General features: G+C 46.9%; 1 protein-coding gene across 1 annotated transcript in view; it reads right to left on the reverse strand.

Moving 5' to 3' along the window:
* Window positions 1-18,915, reverse strand: part of MGAT4B (alpha-1,3-mannosyl-glycoprotein 4-beta-N-acetylglucosaminyltransferase B) — a gene marked incomplete at its 5' end in the record, with an annotated part of 50,674 nt that overhangs the window by 5,291 nt on the left and 26,468 nt on the right. The window contains 8 exons of the mRNA XM_083871702.1: window positions 1,798-1,928; window positions 2,688-2,802; window positions 3,180-3,255; window positions 3,693-3,806; window positions 5,873-5,919; window positions 8,469-8,602; window positions 9,425-9,565; window positions 10,266-10,445. Of these exons, the coding sequence (XP_083727828.1) occupies window positions 1,798-1,928; window positions 2,688-2,802; window positions 3,180-3,255; window positions 3,693-3,806; window positions 5,873-5,919; window positions 8,469-8,602; window positions 9,425-9,565; window positions 10,266-10,445 (938 nt within the window). The remainder of the gene's footprint in view (window positions 1-1,797; window positions 1,929-2,687; window positions 2,803-3,179; window positions 3,256-3,692; window positions 3,807-5,872; window positions 5,920-8,468; window positions 8,603-9,424; window positions 9,566-10,265; window positions 10,446-18,915) is intronic.

The following is an 18,915-nucleotide window of genomic DNA, read 5'->3' on the forward strand; positions in this document are numbered from 1 at the left end:
GCAACTCTGGATGCAACTCCATCATGGCTATCTCACTCTAGATGGGGAGAGGAGGAAGAAGGGGGATGGAGGTAGCTACAGCATCTCCTGATTTATTTTTCTCCCCTTTTCCTGCACTGCTAAAGAAATGTTTCCTGAAAGCAGCCTTGTCACAGACAAGCCAGGAGGGGGAATAGCTCAGTTGGTGGTAAGAAGGTCATCCTTTCACACAGCTCTACCCCAGGTAAATCTAAAATTAGTTAAAAAAGAAGGTGCAGAATATACCCAGAGCAGGCAAAGCATTTAACCAAAAGCTCAGGTCAAACAAACTTTCAATCAAAAAGACAAATCCTCCCTGCTACCAATTTGATTTTGCACAGTGGGATTTACAAGAGAAAGTCATATTTGAAAGGGCGCTGTGCAGAGTTAATCATGCAAACAGTGGGGGAAAGGAGCCAAAAATCCACATGGAAAGTAGGTTAATTTTTAAAAAGGCAACATGTTTAAGAGGTTTGCGGTTTCCCCTGAGAAAACCTTGGTTCCATCAGGTAGGAAAAGATCAGCACCAGATGAGTTATGGAGAAGATGATCCTGCACAGCAGGATCTGCATTTAATCAGTGCTCAAGCTGAGGATTTTGAAGGTGGGGGCACAGACAGCAGTGTCATTCCCAGCTCCATCCCAGCATCCCACCCATCCGGCTTTACCCACAGCTGTGTGGACTGTGGGGTTGCCAGACAGTCCTGGGGACTGCTCTGTCACACCTGAGCACGTGGTTTAACAGCCAGGAGGGTTCTGGGGACATCATCTGAGACTGGTCCTGCTGCACAAGGGGTTCTGGAGCTGATGCCATGTCCTCTGCCAGGGATCAGACCAAATTAAACTACAACCTTGCCCAACTCTGCAGAGCTCTGATGATGGTCCATCCCCCCAGCACATAAACACAATACTAATTCCCAGAGTGACCACTTGGTGTGGCATTTATCACCACAACATGGTTGTCACCACAAAGTCTGTTCTAAGCCACCAGCTCTGAGCTCTGCACAGGGACTCTGCTGCTTGTTCTCCACTGGGGGAGGAGGGCGAGCAAGCGTTTGAGTAAATACAGTATGTTCAGAGAGAAGACAGGAGAGTATCTGGTGCTGAGCTCATCTTACATCTGCTGCCACACACACTCCTCCTCTGCCCTTCCCACTCGCTTTAGCCCCTTGCTGCTGGAGTTCAAACACAACCTCCACATGGCACGGGAGCTTATTGGCAGCACAAAACCAGAGCCCATTTCACCTCTCTGCACCCTCCTAGAAAGCCTGACAAGAGCTTTGTGTGATCTGGCTTCATTCTGGCAGACTGTGCAAGGAGGGTTTGCTCTGGGTCGCCTGGGGTGAGCTCTCTGGGCAGTCTCCATGTGTGCTCCAGGCGGGTACAGCACATGGATCCGGCATCAAAGGGTTATTCTGGGGTTGTAGTCAGTGAGTGGGAAAGGGCTTCAGGGAGAGGAGCACACCAGAATGCAAAACAACACACAAGAATGGGGAACGACTCCTGTCCTCGAGGACTGGAGGAGGAATACCCTATTAGTGCTTAGATGCAGAAATAATGCCTTTCCTGGCAGCTGCAGACTACAAAAGCCTGAAGTCCCAGGTCTCCACTTACACAATCCACAAGGACACCCTGCAGCATGCTCCACAGGGATGGCACAGCTCGGTGCAAAGTCAGTTAGCACCAGAGCTCACAGAAAAGATCCTCTGGAGGCACAGAGAAGCTTACATTTGCCCACACACAACAGAACATTCCCCTTCAACAGAGGTTGTTTACATACTGCATCTTTCTCAGGATTGCAGACTTTCACCCAGAGGATGTGATCCAGCAGCCAGTCAATGGGTTTGTCCTTATAGAACATCAGGATGAACTCCACAATCAAGCTCAGATCCAGAGACTTGAACATTTTTCCTAGAGCACAAAGAGAGAGCAAAGAGAGAGAGAGAGAGAGGATCATTTGGTACGAAATGATCTAGAATCAAAGCTGGGAAAGAAAAAATTGGGAGACAGGGCTATGGAGGTTAGATGTGTCCATCTATGTAAAGGAAACAACACGTGGATCCTGTTTATGTACCAGCACTGCTGACATTGCTAATACAGTTCCGGATTTAATATTCGTCGCAGAATTAGAAAGCATTAGAGTCTCACAGGTCATAACAGTATCAAAAGGTCTAAAACTCTCCCATTCAGTAAAGAGAAACAAAGATGAAAAATACAGCCAGCTGCATGACAGACCATTTCCTGCCCCGAAAACTACAAGTTTTAAGCCAGTCAAACCAGTATCCAAAATAACAGATCAAGCTGCTACTGCAACCATGTACTGCCGTTCCCAAAATAGTTCTGGGCTGATGTAAACTTCCTTTTGCACACTCTTAGGCAAATCCAGATCCCATCCAGCCTAAAAGCTACTGGCCATAACTAAACTGTTTGGCTGTCGGCTGGGCCACTCACCAGGTTTATTTTTACTAAAAGTGAGCAACAGCAGTACCAGCTGTGAGGATCTTTCTCCCCTGTGCAAACACAAGGGTCATTGCAAAAATAGGAGGGGATCAAGTCCAAGTATTTTACCATCTTGTGGGGACAATTTCGTGGGCCAAGAATGTAGTGCTGGCAAGAGCCAGCAGGCTCTTGTGCCTGACAGGAACTGGAGTGAGAGGGAGAGAACGTTACCAATGAACCCCAGCTGAGAGAACTCCAGGATCATCCACTCCTCAGAGGGCTGCTGCAAGGCAAAGTTCTTCATCGTGCTGAGATAGTTTGGTTTGGCCACAATATCATCCTCCAGCTGCAAGACAAAAGGGCACAGCGCCAATGTCCCATCCAGGTCCCAGCAACAGTCTCTCTATGCAGAGCAATCACACCATAGACCAAAGAAAAGCTTTGGCACAGACCCAGTTAACTCTGGAAGGTGCTCAAAGCACTTTTTCTCACCCAGTCTAACAGGTAAGAGAAACAAGGACTTCTGCCTTTCCTAACTGGGAAGTTTCCGAGTCAAAAAGTATTTTGAAAACCCAGCTTTTGAACCTATGTGATTAAAACCTGCTCCCACTCTGCTGCATCACAGAATTGGATATGCTCTTTGCTCTCTCTCAGCTGGTACAAGCCAGTACAGTGAACTCACAGGTACATCCATCTTCTCTCCAGCATCAGCACGAAACTCACCTGCACATAATAAATGCCTTTGGACTGGGCATACATCATTAAAAAGCAGTAGTCCAGGTTCTGCTTTGTCCTCCACCTGCAAGAGACAAAGACAATGACAGTGTCGGTCTCTGTTGGGAGAGTGGCTGCTCCAGGGAACCTGCCAAGGCTGGGTTTGAGATGGGAAGGTGACACAGCCCTGGGAGGCAGAGGGGGATGGCATATGGCCTCTCCCTTTGGCCCCTGGTCAGCCAAGAGTTACTGGAAATCTCAAGGCCTTCCAAATGAAGATAATTTGGGTTAAATGAGCCCCTCTGCTTGGTGATGGAAACACCACAGCACAAGGGAAGCCTGGCAAACTTGGTGCCAGTTCATCCCCCTGTCACCAAATCACATCCTTCTAGCTCTTGGAAAATTCATGTTTAAAGTCCTCACCTAGCCCTGCAGAAGAGCTTTCCCTACTGGAGTCAGTGAGGAACTTGCTACAGTTCTTTAGTTCAGGTCTTGTTTGTTTATAAACTCACTCATCCTTACCTGACTCTTTCCTTGGGGTCTCCAAAGGATTCCCGCAGGTGGGAGAAATCAGGATAGAAATGTGGAGATGGGGAAATTACCTCCAGGAGACCTGAGTGTATTTCCTTCGGGAATCTGAGGAAGAAAAGCAGCAGTAAACAAATACCTCCACGTTTGACACAACATTTTGCAGACCAAATCACTGGGTAAACACTGAGCCACAGAACCAAACAAAAAACACAGCCTCTAGGGTATAACTTCCCTGGTATCTACTGCACTCCCAGGCTTCATCAGAAGACATCAGCAGGGATTGACATGGACTTTTAAAGTTATCTCCTCCCTCCCACAGTCTCTAATAGCCCCATGTGCACATGCTCCCCATCAGCATTATCCTCCCTCCTGCACACACACACACACAGAGGTCAGCTTTAAAGACCAGCCCTGAGCACCATGTACTCTTTACAGGATTAAATGACCTGCAAACTGGATCAGCAAAGAAAGGACTTGGCACTACAGGCATTTAGAGATTTTCCAAATGCATCAGTAATTAAAATTAATTTTGCCGAGGTTGTGCTATACATTTCTGCTAAGTTGCTTAAAACACTGCTGTGCTGTAGTTCAGAGAGCCAGCAGGAAGTCTACTGAGTTCTCTCATGCTGATAAAATCAGCATCTACTTTTCCTATCATGTGGCTAAGAAACCTTTAAAGAGTCAAACTCAAACAGAAAATAATGTCACCCATCTGAAAAGCAGGCACCTACATCAGCTTTTCGAGCAATACCCTGGGACTGCTCTAACTGTGAGAGATAAGCAGGAAAACCAGTTATTTTTATACTGCCTTTTTGAGAACATTTGTCGCAAGGCCGATTTCCTTTGTTTGTGCAGAGCTGGAGGACGGGAGATGGGGCAGAGAGAGACAAAGCAGGGAGACTGCCAAAAACTTCTCACTTCCTTTTTCCCTTCCTTATTCCTTCCCTGGCACTGGCAGCTCCTTCAGCTAACACTCTCAAATCTTCCCTTCTTCAGGCAGCAGTGAAACAGCAGCTTCTCACCGAGCTGACAAAACATTGCAGTAAAGCAGCAACAGCTTCCTCCCTCCTGCCAGAGGAGCCCAGCCTGCCCTGGCCCCCACAGCACCTCAATTCAATTTGGAAGAAAAATAATTCCAGTGACTCAGGGAGGGGCAGGAGGCACTGGAGAGGGGGACGATGAGAAATCAAATCATTAAGTCAATTAAAGTTTCAGGACTTCTACTAGAGGCACTCTCCGCAGCAGCGCCCGGTAATTTCATCAGGATCCATGGACAATCAGTCCATTATCCCCGTAAGTGCGTCCTCCTGCCCGCAGGCACAAGGAGGGGAGCCCTGCCAGCTCCTGCACAGCAAGATGGAGGGCTCTGTGTCAGCTCTGCCGCAAGTGCCCGGGAACAAAACTCTCCCCAGCCCCTCTCCCATCACCGCCCCGGGGACAAGGGGCGCTGCAGGATGCGCTGCCGCTTCCCTTCTCCTTCGTGCGGCCACCGCCATCCTTTGGACGGGAGTCACCGCCCTTCTCTCCCCACCTTTTCCCTTCGCCTCCCAGCTCTGATGCCATTAACGCCCGACCCGGCTGATGGTTAATAATAATCCATCAGCAGCTTCTGCTTAAACAGCCACAGACCGAGCTGCGAAAGACACTGAGGCTCCAGGACATAAATAGCAGCCAGCACGAGAGACAAATGTAACCAGAGCCTGGAACAAGGGGAAAACAAACAGGCTGGAGTGGGAAGAAAGATGGATCGCGGATTTTTAAAGCAAAATAAGGCAGGAGCAATCGTGTGTGCTTACTACAATGCCCAGACTGCACAGGGCAAGTACAGGGCTGCAGCAGACACTGAAACAACTGCCTGGAGGGCTGGAAATCTAAACAATCCATCTCCTCACAATGCCCCAGGGCAGAAGGAGCAAAACAGAACAAAATGACCACGTGTGTTAAATACTTCGAGCACAAAGCAGCCTCCTGGAAGCGTTTTAGACTAAGCAGAAAGTGGAAGCGGCATCAGCAAAGACAGCACAGAGTTTAAAAAGAGGAAAAAAACCCCAAGCAACAACAACAAAATACAAAAGGGAAGCAGAAGAGTGTGTATTTTCTCCTTAATGAAGCCATTCCCTGGCCTTGCTGCAGGCACAGGCTGTACACTAAAGCCACTTGGAAGTGCTTACAAGTTTTTGATATTTTCTGCCACTCCGGCTGTGTACTGTGGATCCGTCTGAAAACAAAAGAAAAGCAGTGTTAGACCCTTCAGCCTCAGCCTGTGTCCCCCATGGCTCAGAAATCTTCTTCAACACACCCTGGGGTACTGTCAGCACATCTGTATCATCTTCATTCACTTTCATGTCTCCTTTTTTCCAGCTTTACTGCTCTCCCATGCTGACAGGCTCCCAGGAGCCCTCCTCTGTGGTCAGTGTTAACCAAAGGCACCACACACCAAAATCCATCCCAAAGGACATAAGATCCTGCACATCTTCCCCATGTGCTCTCCTGGCACTTCTGCTCCTGCCAGCACCAAGTGTTTGCACAAGTTTTAACCTCTGGGCTATTTATTTTTTTCCCTACACACACTGGCTTGCATCCAAGAGAATACTCTTGGCAGCAAATACTCTGTACCCTTTGATGAAAAACAGGGGTCTATTTATAAGTTTTTCATTTCAGGTTCATGTTGACACTTTTCTTCCTAAAGCCCCAGTTTGTTCCCACAATCAACGTGGCAGCCCATAACATTTGGGAGACAAAGGTGGCTGGAGCTGCTCACGGCTCTCTGTGGGTGAGATAAGTGCAAGCACAGGGACAGGCACTGGACAGAAACTGTCTGCACAGTGACAGGGAAAACAAAACCCCAGAACAAAGGGCAGAAGACCCACGAGCAAAAAGTGTTCCTGTTTCCTGGTGGTGGCATTGATTTGGGCAGCCATATGGATCATGAGGCCGCATGTCCCGGGTGGATCTGCCGATGCAGCATCGCAGAAACCGGACCAGCTGCTGGTGCACTCGGCACCGGGAGAGGTGAGAATGAGACACTGGGATGTGTCACAGGCTGAGCACAGCACTTCTGTGCTGGCACAGAGACAAGGGAGGGTTTTCTCGAGAGGAAAAGGTCCCTTTCTTAAACAGGACTCAGAGTCCCAGTGCTGGACTGAAGTCTTACCTCAGCGTGCCAAGAAAACAGCAAGGGAAAAAACAAAAGCAGGAAAGATGCTCCTGGATTTGGCAGGAACCATGCAGCTCCACTCCAAGTGTCTGAAACAGTGGGTTGGTGACAGCTGAGCCAGCCATCTCACCCCAGGGCTTCTCTCAGAGCTGAGGAAGCCTCTGCTCTCCCAGGCACTGTGGATGACACCTGCAGTGGCCAGCAGTGACACTTGGGAATGAGAAGTCCCTATCCCAGAAAGGACATTCAGTTGCTGCACTTGTGCTGAGTCTCCAAATGACTCAGCATTTGCTTCAGGTTCATACCACCCTCTCCACTATTTATTCTTTATCCCATGCCCAAGGAGCTCTAACAAGTGCAGGTACATGGAAAAACACTGTGGAAAGAGGCAGAGCAGGCACAGCAGTGGCAGACACTTGCACAGAAGGATGTTGTGCAGGTCCAAGACCAAACTTGGCCAAAGGAATCTGCAACAACTGCCATTGCTGTTTACTGGGATATGATGTGTGTGCTCCTGCACTTCAGAGGATCAGAATTAATTTATTTGCTTTTCACTTTCCTCGTCATAGGTCCATCCTGAAAATCAGGAGCTGCCATCCCAGAACACATCTTATTTTCGAGTCAACTAAAGTAGTATTACTGCAGTCCAAAACAGGAGTTGGTCTGGGTCACTTGCTTAAAACCTCTCAGGCTTCAACTTACCAACTGCAAAAACAGTCACCAAACTTGTCCTGGCTCCAAGGGAGCCAAATGACAGCCAGGACCAAACTCTGTCCTAGGTCCTTTTGGCTGCACCTTCTGCGCACACCTTCTCCCTGTACAAAATACCAGCCAGAGCCCTGAAGGCCAAATGCTACTCAAAATGTCAAATTATGGGTAAACAGGCAGCAAACCCAGACATTCATCTTTGTTCCACTCCCCGTAACAGGCTACTGAGGTTTATCTTTCTCACTGGATTTCTGGAAATTAAGACAAATGCACTTCAGGCTCAAGAAAATAATCCTGAGAGGAAAGCCATGGAGAAAAATAACCATCTAAACCCATAGATAAAAGCAGCTCTTGCGGATTAAAGTATCAAGGCTTTTTAGCCCTTGGATTCAGCAACTGATTCCGGGCTCCAGGCACCAGTACAAAGAGGTGTATCAGTCTCAACCCTGAATCACCAACTCTTGGGTTTCAAGAGGGGTTTAGTGCTGTGTTACAGGTACATGGAGAAACAGAGCTGCTGCAGGAGCAGCTCTGAGAGCTCTCCTAGACATGGTCATTGGGCTGCTCCAGCAAATTTTGTGGACATCCATTCAAGGACCCTGCAAGAGGCATCTTGATTTAGGTGAGCTGTGCCACACCAGTAGCTGCTAATGGGATGTGTTTGCCTGGTCACATCCTGATCCTCTCTGGCCCAGCCAGCTTGTCATTTTGGGCAAGACAAACCAGCTGATCCTGCTGGATGGCAGCCCAAGGCCAGGCTTATCAGCCCAAGGCCAGGCTTATCTACCCAGCAAGTGGCAGAGCTGGTGTCCGGGTGGACAGCATCCTGTTTGGCACCAAGTCTGGCAGACAGTGGGATGAAGGCCAGGGAAAGGGAACAAACTGGCAAAGCTGTGTCTTACCTCGGCAATGAGAACAACGATGACAGAGTCCTCCTTCTCCTGCTGGGTGAGCTCTGAGATGAGGGAGTTGAGGGTGTCGGTGAGGTAGGAATGCACCTCTCGCTTCACGCTGGGGATTCCCATCACGACGGACACTGCCCGGGGCCACGGAAAGATTTTAGAGAGGGGGCTGTTTTTTGCTCTGCTCCCATGACCAACTCATGGTTCACCTGGTCAGTGCCAGGCTCTGTCATTAGAAACCAGCAGGTTGGTGGGTTCCTGGGCTATGCAGGGTTCCCACAGTCCTGTCCTCAGCCCAGTGCCAACCAGCAGCACCCCAGTGTGCCAGGCTGGCAGGGCACCCACGTCAGATATGCTCTGCTTTTTCTCCTTGAAGGAATGATCTCTAAGGAAATACCCAAAACCCCTCCCCCTCCCAGGGGTCTTTTCAACTTGTGAACAGCAACTTGACAACCACCTCTTGTTCTCCAAATCCCTCCCATGGCCAAAAGCACTACAGTTTAGTAGGTGCAAGTCAGGTCTTTGGCGTTGGGTTGGGATTTGAGAGCAGGGGGAATCATCAAATAACCAAATGGGATGGAAATCCCAATGGGATTTGTCCCCTTAGTTGGGTTACAGTCTCCATGAAGCACCCTACAAACTATGCTTTCATCTGAAGCTCTTCCTGGTGAAGTCTAGAGCATTCTGGATATGGAAAGCAGCAAACAACATCTGGCAGAAGCATCGAGAACATTTTAGGGCCAGTCAAGAAAACAGACAGCACTCCCCTGTAGACTTGCAGGCGTGACATGGCTCACCCACCCCACATGTCACCATAACCAAGGAAGCTTGCATGATGCATGCAGCCCTTCCTCCAGTCCTGCTTGTATCTGTGCAACAGCCAGGCCCGGAGGAAAGGTGAGGGACAGGCACCAAGGTGAGGAAGAGCACCAGAAGCAGCACTAATTCCCATTTACCTCCAGTGCGCCCCTGTCCCACATGCACGGCTGGCTGCAGACTGTTCTCCTTTGACAGCAAATGTGGCAAATGATGGAAGATGGTGGGAAGGTGCAGCACATTCTTGTTGGTGATATTCCACAGTTTTAACTTGGTTTCGTCTTAAAAAGGAAAAGGGAATCAATTGCAAGGCACGGCAGGTAAGAAGAGACTGCAAGGCAAAAAGCCTTTTTACAGCAGCCTGGCCACCCGAGACTACTGCTGGGTTATAAAAAATCAGGCCAACCTTTAACATGCTACCACAAACCCAATTAAAGTTCAGCAGGAGCCAGGAGGGCCTTAAAGAAGTCCCAAAATATTTGGGAAGGAGAGGGGAGAATGAAGATAAAATGAAGGTCAAATCAGATCTTTCTGCAGAGATCCAATTTTCTTCAACCGAGCAACTTAAAAAAAAAAAAAGAAAATAAAGAACAACAAATAAATTGGCGAGGGGTGCTCAGCCAGCCTAACTCCTTCCTCCCCCCTCTCTGTGGATACCCATTTTCCATATGGGTTGAATACAGCCATAGGAAATGGAGTGTATGACTTGCAAGGGAGAAAAAAAAAAAGCTTGTAAGCAAGCAAATTGGCAAATATCCTCAGCAGAGGCAAATCCATGTTTAATGATGCTTATGCACCTCTAATTAAACAGGAGTTTAAGAGCTCCCAAGTCTCTCTGAACTCCACAATTTGCTCACACTGGGGGAGAGAAGAGCAGGACCTGTCCGCAGCCCTGCGCACACGTACACACATACACCTCTCTACCTCCTCATCAGAAACAGCTTCAACACAGCCCCAGATGCTCAACACCTGTTTATTCACCAGATAAGCTGCTCCAGGTCCTGTTTATATCCCGCAGGGCCTGCTTCTCCGACAGGGCTCTCTTGATCTCCTCCAGGACCAGGTTGAGCTCCTTGGAGCGCTTCAGGCTCTCCTGCTCGGCCGCGTGCAGCCGGTCCCGGAGCGCGAGGAACTCCCGCTGGTAGATGTCCACAACGTCACCTGAGGATGGAGAAGAGAGGGAAGTTTTGTCCTCTGTGCTCAAAAGGGTTTCATTCATACCTCCCTCACTCCCTCAATCCTTAAATTATGGATTTAGGGAGCTGAGGTCCAGCACACACTAATTGGCGAAAGGGTCGCGGGGAGGGCAGTTCAAGTTGCAGAGCTACAATAATAAAGCTACTTCCATTTTTCCTCTTGCAGCTTAGGTTTCTGGGTCATGTAGAAATAGAATCATAGAACTGTTTGGGCTGGAAAAAACCTCTTAAGATCATTGAGTCCAACCATTAACCCAGCAATGCTAAGTCCCCCATTAAAGCATGTTCCCAAGTTGCATCTCTTCAGGGATGGTCATTCCACCACTTCCCTGGGCAGCTTGTAAGAATGACTGGCAGATTTCTTCTGAAGGATTTTTTCTAATATCCAATCTATCCTTTTGTACAGGTTGAGCCTTCCCCAGCTCGTTTGCCCTTCTTTAGACACACAAATACAACCAGAGGATCCCGAGTGATGGAAAGAGAGATATTGGCAAGGGGGAACGCTGCCCTGCAGTGAGACAATGGTGCAAACACCAGAGAGCCTCAAATTTTAACAGTCAAAAGAGATTTTGGGAACCTAACCTCTCCAAAACACGTCAGGATAGAGAAAATCACATGGCAACAGTTGCCTGGATGCCTATATGAATCCAAGTGTTTGGATACACACCTTTAGGACATATCATAAATGTATAATAACCCCTTCTGATAGGCTAGCAAAGCTTTTTGTTTTGAAACAACTTATCCCATGCTCTGTAAACAGAGCAATAAAACTATCAAGAGCTTTCAGTCAGAACTAACTATACAACAGCTGGGAATGGAATCAGTGAGCCATTAACAAACCTTCCCGGGATATTTTTTCCCATTATTAATGAAACTGCTCATTAGAAATATACTTTTATCTGTGGTTATTCATGTGTTTTCAGTAAGATTATAACTCACAAGACTATACCCAAAGCAGATTTATCCACTGAATGGTAGACTCTTAACCCAAACACGACTAGGAGAGCTAATGATCAAAAATACTGCACTGGAACTCCCCAACACAGGGCTAAATATAAATCAAAGCAATTGAAAAAGATACATTGACTGCATCAAAACCTTCTATTTTGGGGTCCATGAAGAAAAAGAAAAATGAATTTTGAAAATCAGACATATCCAGCTTCAGTGCACAGAGTTTCCAAGACAACAGTGCTTCCCAGTCCAGCTACGGGTAATGCTTTTGCCTAGAAAAAGTTTCCCCTGTTCAGTCCTTCCCCCAAGAAAAACCTCCTTAAAGACTCACCCCTTCAGCACAAGGGACACCCCCCCAAGGCAGTCTGGCTCCTATTAACCTTTTGACATTATTTTCAAAGCCATGGCACACGGGGAGAGAGCAGAGGAAGTTACACCCATTTGATGACTCTGTCCATCTGACAACACGTTATTCAGAGAAATTCAAGGGAGAGACATAAACAAGACCAGTCCTTCCTTTTTCCTGTGTGGTGCTGCTCGCTTTCCACTCCCAGCAAGAAAACATTTTCAAACGTGCAGAAAAATAGCTTAACACCCAACTCTGAGAACTGCCATGGGGATTCACAGGAGGATGTCAGGCTCTAAAAACTTGTCCCACAATGAGTGAGACCTTTACCTACTGGTACCACTCAGACACAAGAATACAGCTACATTCAGGTTCCCAGTACTCCGTATTACAGGTTTTCCTACTTGTATCTTTTACTGGCTGCATCTGGGAACACCAGCAAGGAACAAGTCTCACTTTCTGTTTTTGCACAACATGATGGCCTGTGCAAGGCTGGAAGCATTTGGCTCTTGGCATCCTGGGGGGTTACTATCCTGTGGATGCTATCAAAGCCAAATCACAGCTAAAGGCTGCCATTAGATCTTGTTCTGCAATACCTGGAGCAGAGTAAAGGCGAGGCTTTGCACTTAATGGCTTTTTCCAGAGCACTGCACTTCATTTGTGTCAGATTTAGAAGGAAAATGTCACTGATTATTCAGTCACTAATGACCTGCCTGCCAAAGCCAAGAGCTGTACTTTCCTTAGACTGCAATGGCGATGTGCAGTCAACCATTTGCTGCTTTTCTGGTTAATGGTTGGAAGTGAAACTGTATTTGCTTCCAGCGCTCTTGTCATATGATGTCTTCGTAGGCTTTCCATTCTTTAATTAAAGTTTCATTAAATTTAAAAGCTGATCGATCGTGACTGGTACTGATGACAGCCTGAACTATCCTAGACAAAGCCCAAAATGGGTGCACAGTTTCCCATGAATTTCCAGTAATTTTGCACTTGTCGGCCTGCAATGACACGTGGCTGCAGATCTGTGTCCTCACAAAAACCCTCACAGGGAGGGCTCTGAAAACCCACAAAGGGCAGCAGAGGATAAGGAGGGGGGGGATTGGCTCCCATCTCTACAAGCAAGGTTGGACACAGAAGTGATTTGCTGCTAATTAGGCTGAACAAATTTTTCAGCTAGTGTCAGTCCAGCACAGACCCTTTACATACCTTTCGAAGCAGCAGCACTCCCTATCTACATATTTATTGTATTCCCTCCCAGCACAAGATAACAGAGCTCTTAAAATATCCCTAGACTCAAGCACTGCAGGACAAAAACTCGCAGCTATATAAAAAAAAAAAAAAAAGGAAAAAAAAAATAGTTTATTTTTTCTTGAGAGATAACACATTGCTTTTGGCTTAAAATATACTGGTTAAAGAAAGAAAGTCAGCGTTAGGTGACAGGCTGCAGGACTGACCTGGGAGACCAAAAACCTCTCAAACTTGCAGCACACATGTGCAAAGAACTCATTTCTCACCTTGCCAGGGCCCGTATTTGCACTCAATGGTTTTTCACAATCTGTTTTTAGAAGCAGGTTGGCTGTGAGGCTCCAAGTGGGAATCAGGCATCCTCATACAAGCCAGTGCTCAGCAGGGCAGGGAAGCAGAGCTGGGCACAGCTGAGTGCCAGTCACCATCTGTCCACACCATGCCCACTGCAGCAGCTCTGAGAGGGGACCCCTGGAGGGGGCAGCAGCCCGAGGCTGAGGGACAGTGGCCACAGAAGTGTCCAGCTGAGCATCACTCACTGCCTGATGTCCCCCATGGTCCCCTCTCCCGCACGGCTGTGCCCGGACACAGCTGCCAGGCTTTGTGTTTTCAGCTGAGGAGCCTGGGCTGGGTTTGCTGAGCAACAACACAAACCACTGGGGACACAAAAGGCAGGGATGGCTCGAACAGGCCCTTCCAGGAGTTGGACTTTGATGACCTTAGTGGGTGCCTTCCAAGCCAGAATGTTCTGTGACTTCCCAGCAGTCATGATGGAGCAGCATGCAAGGGATGGGCACAGGCTGGTGAGACTTATGGGCTGCTCCCCAGGAGCCTGGGGGTGACCCACAGAGCTGAGCTCCTGCAGCCCTCCCCAAGCATTTATCCATCTAAGATAGCACCCCCTTAATAAAAAGCATTTCTCCATTATGGAGAATTCTGTGGCTTCATTCTTATTCAAGTGACTCTTAAGTGCAAACTATGTTTGCTAGCAGAGGTGAGGGTTGGGACAACTGCATCCACATCCATTTTCAGTTTTCTGAGTGAAAGCAAAATAATCTGATCCTAAACCAGAAGACAGACACAAAATCAGACCAGTGCCAATAAACCCCCCACCCTGAAATCTCACACAGTCATCCATCCACATATATCTATCTATATCTATAAAAACATACATATACAAATATATCTACATATATATATGTATATATACACACATATATACATATCTATCTATACAGGCAGGAATGTTATAATTCTTTATTTTGCATTCATCTTTCCAATCACACTCCAACCTCCCAGGGAGTCTGCAGTGCATTTTAAACACATCCATATTTCAATTCCAATTACTTTTGGTTTTGTTCTCTGCTGATAACCTCTCCCAGCAGAGTGGACCCATGGCCAATGCCAGAGATTTCCCTCCAATTCAATCTTTTCAAAAGCAAACACACAGTCTTTGCTAGCTGGACTTGCTTCTCATTAGGAAGACTTTCAAGAGACTTGGTTTAAAAACTAAAAACAACCCTCAAACCTCTAAACTGTTTAGCTCTGTAAAATCTTGGCTTCAAGAGCATAACTGCACCTTTTGACCGCTGTTGCACGAATTCCCAAAGCCAAAAACACAAGAAAATGTGCAGCTCCTTTACAACGTAAATGAAGTTGAAGCAGAAAATTCATGTGCCTACAGAAAATCTCTCTGTAATGACTATTCTTCCTCATTTTATTTAAAGCACCCCTTTAAGAAATAAATGCTTCCCCCTCTAGGACTTGAAAGGGCCTGATGGGACTGCAGAGCACACAAATAACCCCCTCTCCATGCTAGAGCACGTGTGTTATCCAAAAATGCTAACAGAAAAGAACAGGAACCAGGCTGGTGAGCCACTGTCCCCATCCCAGCCAGGCACCCAAGCTGGCCCCAGCTGCCTCCAGCCCCAGCCATCCCCAGCAGCTCCTGGAGTTAGATGATGATTAGGGAATTTTATTGTTTTTTACATTTTGATGTTTAATGATTTATATAATGCTGGCACTGCTCCACGCATTACACTCTAGATTGCCCTGATTGAATCACAACATTCATTAGGTCTTTTGCTAACAGAATTTCACTGGACCATTAAAATGGAGAGAAGGAGTTACTGTGCTGTATTGGTGAATTAAATCCAGCTCCTGAGATGCAAAAAAGGAACAGTCCTGCTTTACATGGAAATCTGGTGGCTGGTGCAGCACACAGGTGTGAGGCACTTTGCACACAGGTACACAGAGATTGCAGCAACTCCACAATAACCTATTTTTACCATTAGAAGCAAAGTGTTGCCCTTTGCTTAGCTGGCTTTAAAAGGTAGAAACCAGCTCCAGATGCATCATAAACAAATCCCCAAATCATCCCTCAAAAAAACTCTGCAAAGAGACTCTTAAGTGGCAGTAAAAAAGGATATTTTAGCATCCAAAATACCCAAATATCAGCCCCTCCTCACCCCCCCCACCGAAGGCAGGATAAAGACTGAGGAGGTATTTTCCTTCAGCTCTAAAGAAACATGAATAGTGCTCCTGTGAGATGAGAAAGCTGAGAGACACATCACCTTCCCTTCTGTGAGCCAGCAGGTCATTGCTCCCAGTTTCAGACTCATCTTTTAAAATCATAAATATTTTGGCAGCGTGGGATAGATGGAGCCACTGAGAACCTCATTTGCATTAAGGAACTGAGCACCAAGACATGCCAAGCAACAATTCAAACACTGTCAAGGGTAGGGTTTGGGGAGTGGGTGGTATCTGGCAGGGTGGGCCTCCCAAAAGGCTCCAGCAGTTGCAATTACCCTGTTGGGGGCTGATTCATCTGCATAGAAAATGAGTGTTTCAGCAGTGCCATCACCACACAGCAAACACGGATGCTCTATTCAGTAAACATTATGCAACGTTTATTTCTCCACTGTGTCCCAAACCACCTGGATACTCAGTTGAAGCAGACATTTTCTAGCTGCTACTCATATTATAAGTGCACTCCAAGATTCTTTATTATAAGGTGCTTACATAATTTTTAAAGAAAATTTTTAAAGCAAAAAAAAGTTTTTAAAGAAACTTTTCCAAGTTTTTAAAATTATATTATGTTGTAATTTGTGGTTACCCCCAAGGCAAAAAGTAACATGGAAAGTAGAATCTTTAGTACCACTAGAAAGCTGATTATTGGGAACATAGCTGCAGGTGTGGAGAGTTTCAGGCAGGACAGGGACTAGAGAGGAGAGGGGTGGTATGTGGGTTTCCCAGCTCAAAGCAATCAGGCTGGGTTAGGTGGTGCTGGGACTGCCACTTAAAGGGAGGCACAGTCATCAGAGTCATGGAACGGTTTGGGTTGGAAGGAACTTAAAAAGTTCATCTCATTCCACTCCCCTGCCATGGGCAGGGACACTTTCCACTAGACCAGGCTGCTCCATCCAGCCTGGCCTCAGACATTGCCAGGAGTGGAGCATAGTGGGCACTGGTGGTCAAAAGAGCTGTCAAAACCAGCAGCTGTGATTTAGTTCCTTGTGTTCATCCTCTGCCCTTTATTTACTCCTTATTTCAGTTCAGTCAATACCTACAGCATGTCCTATCCTGAACTGGGGCTGAATAATATATTCTGATGCCCTCACCACCCCGATGCACGCCTCAGTGCCACCACTGTGCTCCAGCTTCAAGCCTGTGCTCAAGAACTATCCTGATCAGATGCAGAGCTGTTCTGGAGCACCAGAGTCGACAGCATCTTAGAAAAACCAGTACCCACCCTCCACACCCAGTAAAAGGCACTGGTTGCCCAGGAGGGTGATGGCAGCAGGAAAGATCCCCCACACTCAGAGGAGGCTCCTGTGCTGCCCCTGGGTTGGCTGCTGGCTTTGAGCATCCCATGGCATCACCGTCACGCTGAGAGAACTCATCAGCCAGGACAAGAGGCTTATTAAAAGTCAGCCTGTCTGAAAAAATGATCCTCAAATAAAGCAAGAGCTTTCCCCAGCTCCAGTCTGGTGTGTGCGTGTGTTGTTTTCTTTAATATGGCCATTTAATAAGAGCCTGTGGTATATTTAACAGCATTTCAACCTTCAGCAGCTCCGTGTAATGAGATAGAAATGCAATGCATCTCTCCACTGACGGTCCCTCCCCAGGGAACACGGGCACCTTTAAGTCACTATTTCTTTTTGCAGCAGTAGGTGTTGATCATATTTCTGTTGTGCGTCTCCGGGCTGGAGTTTAATGTCTCAGCACACACGTCATCAGAAGGAGAGAGGAAAATTCACATCCCCTGCGCCTTGTTATTCCAAAGTATGAGCTGCTGTTTGCATTGGAGAGTCACTTCAGACAACACGCACACAGATATTTCAAAAAATAAGCTTTTTGTTTTGCTTCTAAAGTCCTAAGTAGTAAGTTTTCAGAGATGGGGATGAGTAGATTTCCCATTACGGGGATGCTGAAACACAACACAGATGGTGAACATTACAATTCCCCATTCCAAGGAGCAGAGCAAGCCACAGGGGTGCCTGTGCCCAAATCCAAACGCTCCCCGGGGGGGATGCAGGCTCCAAAGCACGGGGGTAGAAACTCAGAAATTAGGAATGCAAACAGCAATGCCCATCACCTCTGCCTAAACCGCCTTGGATCAGGGCAGAGGAGGCAGCAGAAGCCGTCAGACTGCTCTTGGGTACCTGCAGAGCAGGTTTGGGATCTCTTTCTGCAGCTCCGTGGGTGAACCACAGCAAAGGACACAAAGGGCTCCGAGATCACCGCGAATCCCCTGGGCTTCACCTGCCAAACAAAAGCCCTGGCAGGAGAGGAAATTCCCCGCAGGTATAAACCATCAGCTTCTGACAAAGGAACCAGTCCTTCTGATTTGTCCTGGGGTTTTATCAACCCATTCAAAGGATTTACGAGAGGAAAAAATCAGATGGCAATTCATTTTGCTGCAAAAATCCTAAGGAGGAAAGGGGAAGAGGGCAAATGCTGCCATTGATCTAAAGGGAAAAAAGATGGGATTAAACAGTGAATTTTCATCACAGCAAAAGGTTAACTGTCCAGAGGAGGCCATAAGGATTGGTATTAAACTCACCAGCTAATAGATTTAGTGAGGATCTGGGGAAGGAGATGAATTTGTGAAGTAGCCAAATATGGAGTGGACATGGAGATAAGCTCATCAAAGCCAGAAAAGGAGCAAATCATCAAGAGAAAAGTCAACCAAGTGCCAAAGTGACACCAAAACTGACATGCAATTTAACTGGGGGTGGGGGAGTGGGGGGCAGAATCAAGGTATTTTTCACATGGTTCTTAATTAGCAATATTAACTAGGGAGGAAACCACAGCATCAGTGTCTGCAGCCCAATCTGCAGGCAGCAGCGATCCAGGAAAAAAAGGGAGGATAGGGAGGGAGACAAACAAGATGTTAGTGTGGTTAGTGAACAGGATGGGGAATAATAGTATGAAGATTATAACATTATTAAAATGATGCCGCCTAATCCCACAATGGTTTTCACCTCATCTGAAAAAGAGTATTAATACAGACTTAAAAGGGGCTTTTGAGAGGGTGATAAGAATGATCAAAGGCCTGGGAAAAAATCCTGCTCTGTGAGGAAAGAAAAAATATATGAGATAATTCATCTCAGGACGGGCATGATAATAGGGCCTATGATGAAAAGCATAAATAATACAGAGATATAAAGAAAATATACCACAGGCTTCCATTCTCTCTGTTTCAAAACATAGCAGTAAGTAACCATTTCATTCAAACAGTAATTTGAAACTAAAAAGGAAATGTGTTGCACAGGTGAAGTGTATTATTTCTCTGAATTCACTGAGGAATTTAAACAATGTCAAAGAGCTGGAAGGTGCTGAGCCAGAGCTCAGGTAAAACAATGTCCTGCCAGTGGTCCCTGGTCTCAGCTGG

The sequence above is a fragment of the Zosterops lateralis genome, assembly GCF_965231275.1.
Source record: "Zosterops lateralis genome assembly, chromosome: 14".
NCBI lineage: Eukaryota > Metazoa > Chordata > Aves > Passeriformes > Zosteropidae > Zosterops > Zosterops lateralis.